General features: G+C 44.3%; 1 protein-coding gene across 1 annotated transcript in view; it reads right to left on the minus strand.

The window, feature by feature from the left end:
* The window catches only part of ADCY5 (adenylate cyclase 5), a 951,006-nt gene that overhangs the window by 526,349 nt on the left and 405,130 nt on the right, over window positions 1-19,527 (minus strand). The window contains exon 4 of the mRNA XM_078682034.1: window positions 66-224. Coding sequence (XP_078538160.1) covers window positions 66-224 — 159 coding nt within the window. The remainder of the gene's footprint in view (window positions 1-65; window positions 225-19,527) is intronic.

Genomic DNA, 19,527 nt, shown 5'->3' on the forward strand with positions numbered 1-19,527 from the left:
CTTCGTATCCTCGCCCACCAAGATGATCAACTAGTTAGATGACTATTATGAGAAGGACAACTTACCCTGCCTTGCCTCCTGCTTCCATGTGATTGGCTAGTGTAACATCATTTGACCACACATCGAACTGCCACTTCCTCAAGCCCAGAACTCCGCAATGGACTCGCCCACTGTGAATCCCGACTCGCATGTTCACGTTCACTCCTGTCACCTCACGGACCAGTCTGAAATACAATAAATACAAAATGTTTTAATGGTAAAGCCTTCAATGTGACTGTATAGACTGTAACGTTAGAAAACTGTTGTAAAACAGCATGCTATACGGCCATAAAAAAAACTCTTAAATGCTCCAGGCAGCCAGTTTCACTGCTAGACTGATACCACTATCTTGCTGAGGAGCAACCCTCGTTATGCAAAATTCACTACGCTATATGAATTTTATTTAACTCAGAGTTCTTTTCTTGAGCGTGCAGACACAAAGCAAGGTGTCACATATCCAATTTATAAAACAGATATTTTAAGAGAAACATTATCAAAACACGAAAAGTCAAATAGTAATGAATTATTAATTACTCAAATGAGTGACAGCATTGTGAAATAGACATTCATTAGGAATTACTAGACACAATGTTCATGTTAAAATGTTATAAATAGTTGAGGCATCTCTTTTATCCAGTGATGTGTTGGTTCTTGCAAGAGGTTGCTAAAGTACATCTGTCGGAATATTGCAAGACTGATGCTTCTTTCTGTGGTAGCACTGTTGCAAAAAACTTCCAAACTACATTTTATGATGTTGCCATTTGGCAAAACCTTGTGAAAATCTGGAAAGTATCAAACAAATATGGGAATTCATTCTGAGCCAATGCAATATGTGATTAGATCTTTTTTTATTTTTTTAGAGTTTTATATAGCACAAACTCGACCCAAAGGTATCAGAAGCTTTACAGAAGGACCAGTTGCTTTACAGACGAACGCTCACTGTTGGTAGCCACTGGGAGATTAAGTGATTTGTAGTGGCGGCCACCTCTGATCGGAGGTAGGGGTGCGGGGGTGGAGGGTGCGGGGCAGGAGGACGCTGGGGAAGCAGGCAGCAAAAAATTAAATAAAAACCTTACCTTCTTGTCGCTTCTTTGTCGCGTCTCTACATAGTACTCCCTCGCTGATCTGAACAACAGGAAGTTCCGCCAGGCTCCCAGTCAGCCAATCACAATGCTGCCTTAGCAGCGCTGTGATTGGTCTGAGCGCTGCATTTGGGTGCTCAGGCTCTGACTGGGAGCATGCGCATGTTCTCCGCACAGGCTGTAATGCAGCCTGCATGGAGAACATGCGAATTGCGCAAGACTGTTTTGGACGGCCCGATGGGCCGGCCAAGCAGTCATTGAGCACTTAGGAGGGTGCTACCACTTCTCCTGTGCCCCCGCCACCTCACACAAAGCTGCAGCAGTAGGAGTAAATACACTTATAATAACACAAGTTATTATCATTTTATTTTCTCTTTATTTCACTGCTAAAAGGCAGTGGGGCGACGCTCTTCTGATTTAGCAGAGGAGCCGCCACTGGTGATTTGCCCACAATCATTGGATGTTGAGGGTCCCTGTCGAGACTCCAAACTGGTACCCCAGCTTCGACGTCAACTGCTTTAGCCATTAGGCAACATCCTGGACAAGGAGGGTGCAATTTGCCCATACAATTATTGACACCAAGCCTAAAAAATAGAGAGTTTTTTCTGCCTTTGGCCTTTAATATGTAGCCATTACAATACGTAGTTTTAAAAACAAGATCAAAATGCAAGAGGTGTGTGACAATAGTAACAAGTACAATGTATATGCTCTCCATAGGATCTGAATACTATTATTACTGAATGTGTTTCTAGGGTGCCGGAGCTATTTATGGTTATGTATCTTGCACATGATACCTATTCGCGTCTGTTTTACTAACATTAACACTAGATTTCATTTCTCGTTCAGCAAGTTATTTTTGTCTAAATTGATTACATGGGATTATTTGTATACACTGAATTAAAAATACCTCTCTATCAACATATAGAAGGAGAAAGTAGGTTTTCTAATGTTTACACAGAAACTGTGAATCCAGGACTTTATCTCTCTCTCTCATAATCGTTCAATTAACAAACCTCCCAAACATGCCCCCTGCCCCACCTCCTCCCTCCCCTACTTCCCCCAAAAGACCCTTAGATGTGGGAATACAAACAGCCCATTATGATGGTGAATTGTGGTCCAATCCGCTGCTCCCCCAGGTCATCTCCTGGCCCTTTCTCAAACAAGGATCCTCTCCAAGACACCAGACCGCTTTTGGCTGCATTCCATGTCCCTTTCAAGAGATAACACACTTTATGTCAAGCTCAACCCAGTTACCTTTCCACACTGGATCCTCTTTCAACTTTTAGTTATGTTGTAGTGCACTAGCGCTCATTGCTCACAATTCGCAAGTGGCGTTCACACAGTCTGTCCCATTGCACAGTTTCAGCCTGACTCAATGACTTTCGAGATTGGTATTTTCTTTTACACATTGAGGTTAGTCTCTGAGTTCCTAGTATTTGCCCATTAATCCTTCCTCATCATGCCAATCACCTTGGGGTTTCATGGTTTTTCCCCTTCCTCTTTAGGTTTCACCTGTTGCTGGTCTTTTTAATCTTCCTGTTTGGTGGATGAGTGTACTTTGCAGGTCAAAAATCTCCTGAGCTTCTCCGACTGTATGGATCACATGACTTTTGGGGCGTAGCTGAAATCACAATCCAAATGGGAATGTCCATCAAGACTGCACTTGTCACTGCTGTCGTTTTGCAGTTCTTGGTCAGAGCAGTCTCTGTTAGGTTAGGGTACTTTGTGATATGTCCTGGAAAAGTTCTATATTTTGGTCTATAAATGTTATCGCAGTCAACCTCTGTGTCTCTCTAATTATTCTGTCTTTTATTTGTGACATGCCCATCTTAGCAACCATATCTCTAGGCCAGGCGCCCGTTGCATCCATCACAGCACAAACCCTGTGGCCTGAATGATAGAGACCTAAAATGTCTGGCCTTCTTTTAGGACATGCCAGAATAAAGTCTGACAGAATTCACCAACATCCGAACTTTTATGTTTTTCTAGACGCTGAGAATTCTAATGTTATCCCCAAGTGATCTATCACCAAGATCTGTCTATTTATCCCAGATCTCTTTGATGTCCTCTTCCATTTTAGCTTGAACCGTCTGTAATTTCTCAAGTGCTTGACTCATTACCATAATATCATCTCCATTTGTAGTCACTCGATCGCCCATCACCTAGAACTCTTTAGTCCTGTCTGCCATTGCTGAGGTCTTGCCTAATTTCAGGGATTGCATCAGTGTGGTCACCATAATCGAAATCTTGTCAAGTCACTCATCTAGACACACCCGTAGAGCCTCTTGTGTTAAAGGTTGGCTGTAGTTGTCTTTTTTTGGATGCCAAATTTGCACAAAGTGCACCTGGAGACTCAGTAGTAATCGTAGATCTCAGGAGACCCACTGCCTCACCCCAGCAGTCTTTATTTAGCATCTGGGCAAACTCTTTTTATCAATCATTGGCATAGATTCTAAGCCAATGTGTCAGAAAGGCGGCTTTGGTGGATCCTATCTAGAGTGTTAACTAGGACGCTGGTCTACCTTCTAAGGTGTGTACGCAAACACATAGTGCCTGGAGGTTCAATATGCATGCAGGGGATATTGTGAAGTTTTCGATTTTTGGCCAGGTATTTTAGATTTAGAAGTATCAAATCTTTATGTCTGGCTAATGGATGAGGGCGGCCAGTCCTACTCAGGGTCACCGAGGCCTCTCGCACCCTATTTGCTTGTAGAGGTACACAGACGCTATCAGACCCTATGAGGGGCTCACTAGATTATGGAAATTCAGTTGCTTAGACTTTCACACTGCTGTTACTGCTGCTGGGATAATATTATACTACCCTCCGTCTCTACACCTTCATATCGTCAAGTTGTGGTAGACGACTCATTGTAGCTCCTTAGGTCTAGTGTACCCGCCTGCATCTTACTTCAAGTCTCAAGGGGGCCACCTCGTTTCTGACGCACCTTGGGCATCCAACTTGGGGTACTATGTACAAATAGTTTCTCTGTTGCCAGTGTGTCCTTCATCACATTCTAGGGGGGAGGGCTTACTCCAGACACCTTCAAAGTGGACTAACATTTTTGAGGATTACGATTGCCAAATCATTTCTGTGACCCAGGACCAGTTCCATTTGCTGTAATGATATAGTAGAAGGCAAGTGATTAACAGGTAATAGCGCTCTCAGTTTTGCCATTGTTGCGATTTCTGCCACGTACTGGCCACCACCTTCACCATTACAGTACTGGTCTGCTGTGCTGCGTTTATTGGGCTTGGAGTGAAATTTAGCTCTGCCTCCTTTTTGGGTCTACATTCTCCCAATAGGCAGCAAGTTGGCCACCCACCAAAATCGTGCCCATCTCATTTCTTCACCACTTTCCTAGCCGCGTTTACTTACCGGCGGGGCTGTCTGCAGGGTCCTCTTAGCTTTTAGAAGCAATCACATGGAGGTGGAGCGGGTGTCTTAAATCACCTAAATCTCATATCGAGAATGGCTCAGGACCGGAGCTCATCCTGAAGGACACCACACACTACGCCCCCTGTTGCTCCACTTTTAAAGGTAACTGGTATGTCGGGGCCAGGATGATGTTCTAATGAGGTGTGCCCACTCTGGGCAATCAGAGATGCCAACTATATAATGTAATCCTGAAAAATAAAGCGATGCATGGTAATATTTTGCATACTTCAAGGATGGCTTGGGAGATTTTCTGTAAAGAAATCTTATGCGAATTTTCAGTTCATTATAACAACTTAGATGCTCAAAATGGATTAAAACTAGCTACGGTTTTCATGCAAGCAAAATTACTATAACATGGCTGTACTGCCACAGTGTTTTGGACTTGCTGGAAGCAAAGTTACTAATATTTCACTATCTCTCGACCACACCACTTTAAATTAGTATGAGTAATTGTTTTTGATGATCCAACCTCAGGGGACAGAGATGAATGATTGTCACATTTTGTTTCCCGGCTGGACATCAATCCCAGCTCGGCCTTAGAGATTGCCCATGTACCAACTCGTATGAACAAACTATGTGACATTTCCTGTTTCCCTGTGAATATTATAAAATGTATACTAAAAATTTCCCACACCCTTTTTAATTTCAGGAATTTACGGCTCTTTATTCAGGTTTACTACTTTGTACTAGCACTACCGGTTGACGACACATGTTGTTACATGACTATTTCTTAAAGCTGCAGTTCGCTTTAGGAGGCCAATGTTTTTAGATCAATTTACTCCTGTCCCAGCTGATTGATGAATTGGTATCGGACTCGGTTTCAGCTTGGTTTTTTTGTTTAGTTTAGCCTGTTTTTATTGAGACAATTAGTTACTTTTACTCCAGAACGGATTATTTTATGCATCTTATTTGTGTTCTTTTAAAATACAATTCAATTAAAAAAACGTTATTTCGGCCACTACAGCCATAAAAGCACATTTAAATTTACAGCACAATAAAATCTCGAAAAGGGAAAATGCAAAATCATCAAAAACACTGGAAATACAATAATTTTATGATGTGGTATATATTTTATTGCTATTTTTGCACATATCTTGTATGGCTGTTCACAGCCAAATAAAGAGATTTCTGATTCTGAAAGTCACAAAGGGAATCACAAATCAATAACACCGCTACTGATAACAACCTGTTGATAAGAGGCATTTTTAATCTATTTTGTCTAATCAACAGCAGCAGTAGATGGATTCTCCGCCTGGATTCTCCGCCTTGGCCGATAGAGAAGCAATTTCTTGTGAGTCTCATGATGGTGCAACCTACAATTTTTTTCATGTCTTTTTGTTTATTGTTGTCTTTTAATCTCAAAAAGCGATGACATCATGATTTTTTGACATGTCAGTTGACTTTTCAGATGTCATCGATGATTTCAATGCATCTTCTGTGTGCTATGGCCTCACCATGGATGCTGTGAAGTTACCTTGTCTCTTACTGGCAGAGCTTTAAATTGGCCGGTACTGTCCTATACTGAGTACCTGCACGTCTTTATTTTGGAAGTATTGCCATTGTAGCATTATGTGCTGGAGGGATGACAGAGTTATTTCAAATCTTGCTTTTACCATCCACGTGAAACTCTCACTCACACACTTGAGTTAGGAACGGCAAATGTCTCCCTCCCAATGCAGATATAGAGTATTTTATTGCATGAACATAGAGCCTCATACCCCTCTGCGGCTGATTGTAGTTTTTTAAAATTTATTTCTTGTGCTATATATAGAAATAGGCCCATCCACTCTGTAGGTTTTGTGTCTGAAAGGGGAGGGTGGGGGGCAGAGCAGCAATTTTATGTGAGGAAACGAGTGTACATATGTAAGGGTGGTGCTTACCAAACAAACTATGCACAAAACTCCACTTTTTAAAACGAAATATACAAATTAGAATTGTTGGTACATTACAGATCGTTGCCTCGTGCCATTTATTATTTACAATGAGACTGACCTCTCGTTGTACTCTGTCAACGTTTCTCTTACAATACTTGACTGAGGAGAAGGGTAAACATTTCAAAAACGACCACTTTAATCAAAATGCAATGCAGAGGCATCCCTTCATGTTGCTCATCAGAAGAGGCTGCCATTGTGTTCTCTCTTCCTTTGTGGGAAGTGTAGCTGTAGTTTTATGTTTAGTAGAATGTATACCACGGGGGATTGTAACAATTGCTTTCAGCCCCAATGCACATGTCACTCTGAGGGTGGCACTTGATGGTGGTCTTGGTTATTTAGAACAGTATCTCCTACAATTAGTGACAGCCTGTGGCTGAGATAAGGATAGTCTGAAAATCAACAGGGCACCAGGTTAAGTCTCCTGCTCACCCCCCCAATAAACCATCATACCTTTCCACACTTACACATTCCTCCTGGTCACAACAATAATATATGTGCCTTCTGAGTCCAGATACGTCATGAGATGGGAAAGGCCATAAATGAAATCATATTCAATTAAGGCTGCATGTACTCATTCAAGATGTTTGTTTGTTCGGAGGGTGGGGGGATGAGGTGGTGGTTCCCAAGAGGCTAAGGCAAATTTAAGAACAACAAACAGGTTAGAAACATTGATAAGATGGGGTGGGTCCTACAAGGCTATCCCATCCATATTGTACTTGTAAATGTGAAAAAAGCACAGAGGGCCCGATTCCGATCCCATTAGGAAAGCACTCTGAACGACTTGGTTCCGGAGAGCTTTCCAAGCGAATCGCGCTCCGGCAGTCCGTGCGACCGATTCAGATGCATTCGTATAGTGCCGGACTCGGTTAGCTCAGACTCCCATTGAACTCACACACAAGCTCCCATTGCAAAAAAGGGTGGCTGGGAAAAACGGGCACACTATGCATGGTTGGGTAAAGGGGACCCATGGTTACCCCCACAGGCTTGATTCTGAGGGCCCGAGGTGAAAGGGGACCAGCTACGGGCCCCCAAAGACCGATTCTGGAACCCTTTCTTGATCCAGGCAAACCGAATCGGAAAGGCTGTCCGCATCGTTCATCGTACTTGCTTGCTTGGAAAATCTAGTCCATAGAACTGTACGAATTGGCTCCAGAGGGCTCTATTTCTCTGAATGCCTCCAGAACCGATTCAGTCAGCACTAAGGCTTTGCCAGCATTATACTTGGTTGTTCGGAACTGTGAATGATTCGGTTGGATACAAGGGCTCTGGATTGGTTTAGGCAATTCCAAATCCGATTTGGAGCCCTTTTGAGTGAGATCAGAATTGACCCCTTAGATTACTAACCTCTTCTCTTTGAAAAAAACTATAAAAACTATCTAATCTGAGGACACAAGAGAATTGCTCAGAAATTTCTTCAAACATGGCCCTTCTCCAGTGAGAATTTGTGCAAAGATGTGCTGCAGTGTACGTGAATAAATGCCATAGCTGGAAGCACTTGGTAGGAGTTTGTTTTCTCGAAGTTCATTGCTTTTAAATTGGGTGTGGATATTGTATCATTAATTGGTTATCATGATTATGTTTTAGAAAAAGAAAAATACTGAGATTAGCTGCCAATAAAGAGCGGCATCTGAGATTAGTTGCCAATAAAGAGCGGCATCTGAGATTAGTTGCCAATAAAGAGCGGCATGTCTGACTGTTTTTCTAAGTTGTAGCCATAATAATGATGTCAGGCATACACAGGTGGCAATAACCAAACCGACTGTGGGCAGTTGTGCTGAGTGAAAAAGATGGGTTTCAGGAAGTGTCAACACATATAATTATTAGAAATTCTGTTTTCCTACAAATACACTGTAGTAAGCAGGTGATTATAGGTAAGGAAACACTGTGCAATCAAATCAACCGAAATCAGCCCAACTTTCTGTCTGATATTTTTAGGGCACCAATGCTATGCACATTGCTTCACAGAGCATATTTCGTACTCATGAAATGGTATGGGTTTGGCAGGTGGAATACTCATGTAATTTATTTAGGTGTTTTCTTTAAAGCATTGCTTGCCATCTTGTGATAATATAAGCGTATTCCTTTATGTAACATGGCTTGTTTTTTTTGTTGCAATTTATGCATGGCAAGAATATTTTCTCTCCGCCAAAATTCAAGAAACAAAGCATTAAAAATGGCAGAACAATGGGTGACAAATGCTCTCCCATCTCACTTCTAAGGGTTAAATCTGGAATTCATCATAGCAACTGGGCCTGTGAGGAAGGTATCAGATCATTTTAGATCCTGGATGCATCCTTAATCGATTGTGGATGGCCAGGAGCACCAGATACAAGACCTTATCAGGTATTTGCTCTTTTCTAGGCAGCCAGTGAAATCATGTTGATGTTGGGCAAAACAAATATCTTAATATCTTAAGGCCTAAGACTGCTTTGAAGTCTATCAGCTATGATCCCAGTCACCCGTTGAAAATCAACAGCTTTTGTTCCAGTGTTTTCTTGGTTCGCATTTCTCTATTCCAGACATAACAAGGCCACTGCTAAGAACATATAGGTCCATAATGCACCTGTGCAAGCATATCCTGGGGCAACCCGATCGGGTAACGACTGGTCTTTTTGTCTATGTGGGAATCTAACAAGTTCACGTAGTGATGGATTATTCCCCCAGGTGTGCACTTTCCAAAAATTCATGAGTTGGGTATATTTCTCTAGGTGCTCAGCGCACCCCCGGTTGAAAACTGCAAACTTAACAATTTTGAGTGAAAAACTGAACTTCTAAATACATTCAATATGGCTGACGTTGTGGTATGATCCTCGACGATATGGCACCCAGGGCCGGAAACATGGAGGAACATTTGCATCTGAAGAATTTGGGAATGTAGAAATGCATGCTTTTGGAACACATGGTTTGACTTTACATCAACTTTTTTTCAAAGCATAGCGGCTGATAGCCGGTACGCAAGGAAACACCGTGAGCCGTGGTCCAGTTGTTGGCTCTTGACGTTGCAATATGACAATTGCAACCAGGCAGTACAGCACTACATTACTTCAATTGATTTCAACTGGTGGGATAGATTAACAGAAGAAAATATTTTTGTTTTCCGAATATGATTATGCTTTTGAATTTAAGAGAACTTGGTAGCGCAAACAAAATAAAACATCAGTCTACCAAAGCTAGGACCCGAAGATTTCATAATTGTGTCAAGTTTTTAGAAAAGTTTTCCTTTCATAGTTCGTCTATGGTTTTCTACCCCTTTCCCCCCACTCTTGATACCACGTAAGATGAATAAAAGCAATACAAATGGATACCCTGATATTAACAAGCATTGGAAATGCAATAGGTCTCGGATTTATTTGAGTTAGAGCTAATGGCATTGTAAATGCCAATGTCTTTTAGCCATGTGTTATGGAGTGTATGCATGTGGTCTGTAGTGGAATTATGTGGGTTGGATTGGAATTGTAGCAATAGTGGCATGCTGCGCTTTAGATGAATATGTTTAAAAGTAAAGTGCACCATACTGCGATTGCTACAATATTTAATTGTGGTGCGTTAACAATAGATGTGTGCACTGATGGCTGATGGTGTGTGTGCCTGTAGAAATTGTGCACTGATGGCTGGTGGTGTGTGTACCTGGTGGAAGCATGCACTGCCAGCTGGAGGTGTGTGTGCCTGGTGGAAGCGTACACTGACGGCTGGTGGTGTGTGTGCCTGGTGAAAGCGTGCATAGACGGCTGGTGGTGTGTGTACCTGGTGAAAGCGTGCACTGACGTCTGGTGGTGTGTGTGCCTGGTGAAAGTGTGCACTGATGGCTGGTGGTGTGTGTGTGTTTGGTGAAAGCCTGTACTGACATCTGCTGGTGTGTGCCTGGTGGAAGCGTACACTTACGACTTATGGTGTCTGTGTCTGGTGAAAGTGTGCACTGATGGTGTGGTTGTGTGTGGTTGTGTGTGTGTGGTTGTGTGTGTGTGGTGAGTGTGTGTGTGGTGAGTGTATGGTGGTGAGTGTGTGGTGGTGAGTGTGTGGTGGTGTCGTGTGTGTGGTGTTGTGTGTGTGGTGTTGTGTGTGTGGTGTTGTGTGTGTGGTGTTGTGTCTGTGGTGTTGTGTGTGTGGTGTTGTGTGTGTGTGGTGTTGTGCATGTGGTGTGTGTTTGTGGTATTATGTGTGTGGTGTTATGTGTGTGTGAGTGTGTGGTGGACTTAGTTCGAGTTTTCGTTCTCTGCACACTCACACACTTCCCCTACACACTCACACACTGCTCACCCTACACACTCACACAATGTTCACCCTGCACACTCACACAATGTTCACCCTGCACACTCACACACTGCTCACCCTGCACACTCACACACTGCTCACCCTACACACTCACACAATGTTCAGCCTGCACACTCACACACTGCTCACCCTGCACGCTCACACACTGTTAACCCTGCATACTCACACACTGCTCACCCTGCACACTCACACACTGCTCACCCTGCACACTCACACACTGCTCACCCTGCACACTCACACACTGCTCACCCTACACACTCACACACTGTTCACCCTACACACTCACACACTGCTCACCCTACACACACACACACTGCTCACCCTACAAACTCACACACTGCTCACCATACACACTCACACACTGCTCACCCTGCACACTTACACATTGCTAGCCCTGGACACCCACACACTGCTCACCCTGCACACTTACACACTGCTAGCCCTGCACACTCACACACTGCTCACCCTGCACACTTACACACTGCTAGCCCTGCACACGCACACACTGCTCGCCCTGCACAAATTTGCATATACCCGCCTTTGGTCTGTGTTTTGGTACGGAGGTGAATTCCTTGATAAATGGGTCCACAAAGATGCATAGCGTGCCAGATCAGCCCGTGGAAAATCTGACTTCTACTGAATATTTCAGAGGATGGGTCCCCCCATATGACTTCAGATAGTGTGCAGCAGCACGTTTTGATAATTCTTCCTTTAGGTCTGGTGTAACATAGGACACATTGTTTATAATTGGAACAAAGGAATGTTGGCAGGTAATGGTGCAGACCTTATCCTGTCCCATAAATGTAGTTTTTAAAAATGTGAATTTTTGAAATAGGTCAACATTTGGGTCCCGACCTTAATGAAAGCTTCAAGCCGAGTGACTGGGAAATAACTGCAGGCTTTCTAAAGGTTTCAGCTGACGCACCATGCAGGGACGCACATCTTCACCATCAGCCCTCTGTGGCACGAGAGGAACGTCGTGGTGCACACGGACGCCACGTTCTTTCGCCGCCCTCAGAATGGCAGATATGCGGACTTCCGGCATGCGGCAGCTGTTTGTGTCAGAGAGAGAGGGAGATCTGCTCGGTGCGGTGACCCCGCAGTGTAATGAGATATACACCAAACAGCGCTGGGAATCGATAAGGGGTGGGGGGGAGATTAGTATTCCCCCACCCCATTTGACAGAGCATTGTGATATGCTCTAGTGTCTAATTCATGTTTACGACTCCACTTTTGCTTACGTTTCATGAATCAGCACCAAAGTTAAGGATTTCAAAGGCTGCAATCGAAGGAGCGCACAATGCCCCTAATGCGAGCGCCCACACCTTCATTAGAAGGTGCAGCCCCTGGATGATGCCTGCAAGGTACACTCAAAGAACCGTGGGTGAAAAGGTAGAATTCCGTGATCACTTAGGTAATCACAGTTCACTCTGCCCTGGCTGAAAGCCTTTGTTTTTAAGCTTGGACATAAAAACTGCACAGCTCAGATGATACGTGGCAACAGAGAGCAAGTCGTCCGTTTTGCAGGGGCTTCCTGGCCTCCCTGCGCCCCGTGTCTCCAGTGCCCTCGGGCTTCACACATACACTGCAGATACAGACGGAAACAGAGAGCGTGATATGTAAACTCGCACCTCCCCTCGCTGCGGACATTCACTGCACCGGTGGGGCCAGGCACGCCTGGGTCTGTGCCCCGGGAGTAGGGCCCGCTGCCAGAGGCCAGGGCTCTACCTACACTCGTAGCCTGCACGGTACTAGGTGGCTTGAGGTGCGCTGCTGATGCTCGTAGCCGCGCCTGTTGCACTAGGTGTCGCCCGCATTGAAGGCGGGCGGCTCCCTCGATGTGTCCTCGCCTGACCCAGCGCTACACCTCTCCAGCCGCCCCTCCTGAAGGGGTTTCACAAGCCCGCCCGGGTGCATCTCTGGGGAACACGGACCAGGAGGGAATGTCCTGTAACCCATGCCCAGGCCCCTCACGCAAGACTTGGGTTTAAGGCCTGCAGTCACTACCGCACCCATCCGGCTTTAACACAGAAATCTGACACTACTCTTAGCAGTGATCACACAGCCGCCGAGGACAGGGCAAGAGAGCGGGCACTACAGCTAGTGATAGACCGAGGGGCGGCGAGACTTGGCAGAGTAAGAACTTTCTAAAGGATTTTGCACGATACACAGTACAGCGCTTTAACAGTTCCCGGAAATTATAACAAAAACATCCTAAAAACAAAGAGCACCAATAAACAAGCTGAGGATCAACGGGCGCGAAACAGCGTTGTGGGCGCGCACGAGACGCAGCGTGGGCGTGCACATCAGCTGAAGATCGCCAGAGAAGACACCGAGTCTGCCTGCTGCCATGACTGACCCGCTGCAGAGGGAAAGAGCCCGGTGAGTGGGGGTAGAGAGGGGGCGGCAGAGAGGGAGTGGGCAGAGAGGGAGGGTGTGTGTGTGTGTGTGTGTGCGTGCGTGTGTCTGTCTGTCTGTCTATGTGTGTCTGGCGCGTGCCTGCCTGCCTGCCTGGGTGTGTGCGCGTCCACAGACCCTGGTCGGCTCGTGCACCGCTCTGTATTCCCTTGCAAGCGAACTCGGCGACAATAGATCTCGTTGCCGAGACCTAAAAAATGATCTAATTTTGAAAAGAGCTTTTTTCACACTTTCATGTTTTGCAAAGCTCGATATTGGCTAGTTTACCAATTATAACTGTTGGTTGTTCTATTTCACAAAAGAAAAATATATTTTCACCGCACATCTAAAATGCCTTACATTATTGCGACCAAGATCTTGAAAAATAAATGTATTTATTTATCTACTAGCAGCCCGTCCCGACGTTGTCCGGGTATGAAATAGAATGTGTGTAATGAGTGTATTTGGCAAGGGCAATTTATTTTAAAATCTCGCGGTAGACAACATTTTTTGTTTCATTAGAATAGGGACGGAGAAGGCCCAGCTGCAGCCATTGTTGATGTTAGCAGGCGCGTGTAATTGGTGTAGTGATCCGCCGCCTGAGCCCGGCTACAGCCCTGGTTGATGTTAGCAGGCGCGTGTAATGTCGTTGAATGAGAGAGTTATCAGCCACGGGTAAATCCGTTTAATGAGAGAGTTGAGTGACAGCGAGTAGGGGAGGCTGCAGTAATTGTCCCCGCAGACACGCTCTTTTGCGTGTTCCCCCGCTGGAGGCCCAGATGCAGGCCTGTTTGATGTTAGCAGGAGCGTGTTCCCCCGCTTGAGGCCCAGCTGCAGCCCTGGTTGATGTTATCAGGCGCATGTAATTAGTGTACTGATTCGCTGCCTGAACCCGGCTAGAGCCCTGGTTGATGGTAGTAGGCGCGTGTAATTTCGTTGAATGAGAGAGTTCAGTAACAGCACGCAGGAGAGGCTGCAGTTTCGTTACTTACCAGGCCTCCAGGTGAACGCGTTTGTCACACCCCCAGCACACGGCCACAGCAGACGATCTTCTGATTAATGTACGACCCATATGGCATGAAGGTCGAAATGTAGCACACACCCCCATCGTTTTTCACGCCCCCAGCACCGCAATTGCGTTCACATGGCATAAAGGCCGGACACACGCCCCCAGCGTTTCTCACGCCGCCCCTAGCGTGCCCCTTGATGCTGCGCAGCAACGTAATTGGCGCTTGTATGTACGACTCACGTGGCATGAAGGGAGGACACACGCCCCCAGCGTTTGTCACACCCCCAGTGTTTGTCACGCCCCCAGCACACGCTCACAGCCTACGATGTGATAGACGTACCACACGCCCCCAGCCCACGCCCACAGCACAACGCAGACACGCCCACAAGGGACTACTTTGCTGGCACGGTTCTTTTACCTTTTAAATGTATAAAGGAGTTGGCCTAACGGCTAAGGCGCTCGACCTCGGACCTGGGGATCTGGGTTCGAGTCTTGGTAACGACGCCAAACAACCTGTGATTCTGGGCAAATCACTTAATCTCCCTGTGCCTAACAAAAATGAATGTGTGTCCTCATGTAACGTAACTGGTGCTATGTAAAGCGCTCTGATACCTGATTCAGTTCGGGTCAAGTTCGCGCTATATAAAACTCCGCAAAAAAATATATATATGGTGGCCATCTGCATAGCCTATGTCCTTCTGCTGCAACTGCCCTTTCCAACGCTGTATTGGGTGTTGTGATTGGTCTGTGGTTACTGAGATTACCCGCCTCAAAGGTTTGGGCTCTCTCTTTATAATATTAGTGTGGATGGATAGTATGGATTTTTTGCAATTTTTTATACATTTTCTTTCCGTCTGCATAGCCTATGTCCTACTGCTGCAACTGCCCTTTCCAACGCTGTATTGGGTGTTGTGATTGGTGCTGTGGTTACTGGGATTACCCGCTTCAAATGTTTGGGCTCTCTCTTTATAATATTAGTATGGATAGTATAGTATAGTATGGATTTTTTGCAATTTTCTTTATACATTTTTTTATCCGTCTGCATAGCCTGTGTCCTTCCATTGCAACTGCCCTTTCCAACGCTGTTTTGAGTGTTGTGATTGGTGCTGTGGTTACTGAGATTACCCGCCTCAAAGGTTTGGGCTCTCTCTTTATAATATTAGTATGGATTGTGGAGAGTTGTAGAAAGGATGAAGGTTTGATTCCAAACATTTTAAAGTATCGTAAACAGTTCAGTTCTTAGCTTGGAAACCCCCCTAGGCCAACAGGCTAAATAAACAATGTAATTACATTGATAAGAAATACATTAGACATTAGTTAACAGCCAGGCTGTCTGCGTGGAAGGGGGGGGGAGGGGAGTGAACAGATTAATTAAACTGTAGGTTGAGGCCAGAGCTTTTAGCTATTGTTTTCCCAAAAGGCCACCGCATGGAGAAATATGCCCCTAAAGGTATTTTAGGAAGAAATAAGCAACACATATTTCTAGCTGTTGTGCACACGGGTAGTACTCCTCATTTATGCACACTATCTCACAATATTTCATGAACCGCATTCCATATTTTGACAATTATTATTCACATTTTCAGGTCACCGAGGGCATGCTACGACTGAATGGTGCTTATGAAATTACGTAAATGGACAAACCTGTGAATTATTCCTGGGAAAGTGTATAGTTGAGTCAATGAGTAAAGCCCAGTTTTCAGTTACTTCTCTTCATCAAAATCGTTCCTTATAGAAAACAGCTGTCTTGTTAAGACAGGAAGTTATTGTTGGGTCGAGATTCTTGGGAAAGTTTATTTTAAAACCCTAGTCCTTCACATTGATTAGCACTTCCAGACATCCTGCCTGTATGTTTTCTGTAATTGTAAACTTTAGAAACACTCCTGTGAAAGAGAAGGACGGTGGGATGGAAGGAGTACTGTTAAAAAACCAAGGACAAGACAAATGTGAAAAATTGAGTTATGGGATGAGGGGGTGCAACCCTACACAAGCAAAAGCCACAGTCCCTGTTAGGATGAATCACAAAGGTCACCAAATGAACCTGTGTTTAACCATCTGGTTGCTTGGCACACAAGCAGTTAGGCTTAACTTAGAGGTAATGCATAAAGCATTTATGCAGCACACAAACAGTAATAAAGTGAAAACACAATGCAAGAACATTCACACACCAATTTAGAACAATAGAGTAAAATGCACCAAATAAAATGAGACTAAAGTGATGAACATCCAATCAGTAGAACCAAAGTTATGATTTTTCAAAGATTTAGGTAAGTATAGCAGCCAAAAGCACCACTTGCGGTTATCTGGTCATGCTGGTCCAGGAGAAAGTCATAAGTTCAGGTCAACCACGATGGAGCACGGGCCAGACACAGGCACCAGGTTAGTCCTGCTGAAAAAGTCACCTTCTCAAAATCCATCGTCTACAATGAAGTTCAAGATGGAGAAGGCGAGCAATGCTGATGGTTGTCACTGTAGTGCAAAGAACAGGCTGAGTGTCACGGACAGTCGTCGTTGTGGTACGAAGATCTTTTCCGGCGTCCAGGAGGGTCATTGATGGAGCTTTGCAAAAGTGGTCACAGCGCACAGTTGTCGCTGCAGTGCGAAGTGCAGATCTCATGTTGCTGGTCCTCGCTGGAGGTTGCAGCAGCACGAAGAGTCAGGTCAACCAGAGCATTGCATTGGCACTCATGAACAGACCAAAACTTCAGAATCTTTCTTTTTTTCTTCAGAGGAGTGCACTCTGATGACAGCCAAGGGTCCAGGTTCTGGGGAAACACCTCCTGGGGATCAATTAATCACAATAGCAGAGGCCAGCAGGGCTCAGGCAGGACCAGTTGCAGGTCCAGTGCAGCAGATTGGCTGGGCAGTTACAGGGAGGCCTCTGGAGCTTGTTGTCCCAGTAGCTCAGAACAGGAAGTCAGTCACCTGCCCCTTGGAGTTCATCTGCCTGGGATGAAGAGAGCAGGTCCAGTCTTCCTTCTCAGAAAGCCAGGCGGGACTCAAGCAGTGGGACAATCTTCTGGCAGCAGGACAGTTTTTCTACTGTATTATCCAGGGGTCCAAGAGTGTACTCGGGGTCTTAAGAGTGGGTCACAGAGTCCAATATTTAAACCTGATGCCAGCTTTGAAGTGTGAGAAACTTCTAGAGTTTTCCTCCCACAGAGGGCTCACGAATTTCCTTCCTTCCTGCCCTGGTCTCAGGATGTTTGGGGTGACAAAAGGCTAGATTGAAATGACCTTTGTGAGTGTGCTGAGGCAGCTCCTTTGAAATGTAAATTTGGTAAATGACAGCTCCGCCCCTCCCATCCTGACAAGATGGCCCATCCTGGCAATACCTAGCCCCCACTTTGTATTACTGTCTGGGAGGAATTCACAAAGACCAACTACACCTAGTCATATGACCCAGGACATAGGCAGTAGGCACCAAATAGTTAGGACAAGAAAATGCCAACTTTCCAAAAGAGGCATTTTCAGAACTGTGACTTAAAATGTGAATTTAATTTACCATTAAAGAGGATTTTAAATTACAATGCTCTAGGGACAAACATGACATGTTTAGCTGTCGACAAGCAAATATAATCACTTATTAAATGTAATAGGGTAATACAATCTTGTTATCCTATGGGAGAGGTAGGGCTTGCAGTACTCAAAAACAAATTTAAGAGTTTTTCATTACTAGGACTTATAAAGCTTAAATGTTCATGTTCAACTATTTAAACACACTTCACCCTGGGTGGTACAATCAGTGCTGTCGGCCCAGTAGGTTCATTTAATTTAGAGGCACTGGACACACACATGTGGTACCACTTTACCAGGTACTTACATTTAAATGAAATGTGCGAATTGGGTGTAAGCCATTTTTACCATGTTTAGAAGAATGAACAAAAGCGCTTTAGCAGTGGGGAGTAGAGGTAAAGCGTGCAGTCCTATGGCCAACAAAAGCAAGGCAAAAAGAGTGTGGGGAAACCAAGGAAATCATGTCTAGCAACATGTATAACCTTTCATCACATTATCATACTTTTACTGTCATTATGTGTCATGATATGTGATCACAATTGCTTTGTTTGTCAAAGTTCAGATCACAATACTTCTTGGGAGTGTGTAAGGTTTTAATTATGGAAAACAGAGTTTTGTGTGATTCCTAATAATTGGCCTTCGTGTACTTTGTGGACTTTTCTGCTTTCCTTTTGATGTTAACTATCTCATTTTTATTTTTACCTGCACTTACTGGTGTGGCATAACATTTGGTCATGAGTGTTAATATTTCACTGAAACTGAATTTGCCAGTTTCTTATGAGTTTGCTGTAAAACCGGAAGGCCGCTTGTTTTTTCTTCCTTGCAACTTTGAAAGTGGATGGATGATTCTGATGCTTGGGAAGGTACTTTGTTACAAGCTCACGTTACAACAGGAATGTATGCAGTTGTGCCAAGAAGGTTTCCTGAGATGCTTTTCAGACGTTGGGAAATTTGGGGGTAAAATTTGAAATACACGATATGAAAAGTGGCACAAAATCTACGGTCATGCAAATTTCTCAAACATTTTCTGGGAGAAATACTTAAAGGTCATGAAAACACTTGAAACTTCCTACTGAGGTGTCAGTAGCAGTAGTACTTTTTATTGCACGGTAATTAAACATCTTTACAAAATATCACAGAATTTAAACAAACAATTATTGGATTATTAGATAAAATCTTAGATAAAACATTCAAATCTAGTTTTATATAGTTGCATCAATTTAAACCCATTTTTGCGGAGTGCTGATTCCTAAAGGCTTGTAATTGTTATATGTTAGTTAGGACCTAAATCTCACCATTAGCATTAGCATTTTTTTCCATCCAATGATCTCAACCTAACATAGATGGATAAAAAATGAAATTTGTGCACTAGAAGATGTTTTGTTCCTAGATCAAATTCAGGCTTCGGTTTAGCTAACATTGCTTTCACAAACTTACTAATGCATTTACAAACCTCAATAATCCACTAGGCAGTTGAATCCCTGAGATATTAAAACATTATTTTACCGAGAGAGCACAGGTTCTGATCCCCAGTCCAGTGGCTTAAAGCAACATGATTGGTCCCCCTGCAGAATGTGAAGAGAGGCCCCTTGAGTCTCCCATATCTTTTAAACACTCCTTGGATTGGACTGGCTGGGAGCCCCTGAAAGGCTATGGGGAATCAGAAGGGTTAGGGGCCCCCCTGAGCCACAGGGGCTGGAGGGGGCTGTTTTATGCCCCTGTCGCCAGAAGGTTGGGGTTAACAACATTGCTTGTTCTTTCTGAAGACTGCGAAACATCATACAACTTTGTACGGACAAAGCCACTATTTTACCGGGTATTTTTTCAATGTTGCTATAATTC

This window comes from Lissotriton helveticus, chromosome 3_1, assembly GCF_964261635.1.
Source record: "Lissotriton helveticus chromosome 3_1, aLisHel1.1, whole genome shotgun sequence".
Taxonomy (NCBI): Eukaryota; Metazoa; Chordata; class Amphibia; order Caudata; family Salamandridae; genus Lissotriton; species Lissotriton helveticus.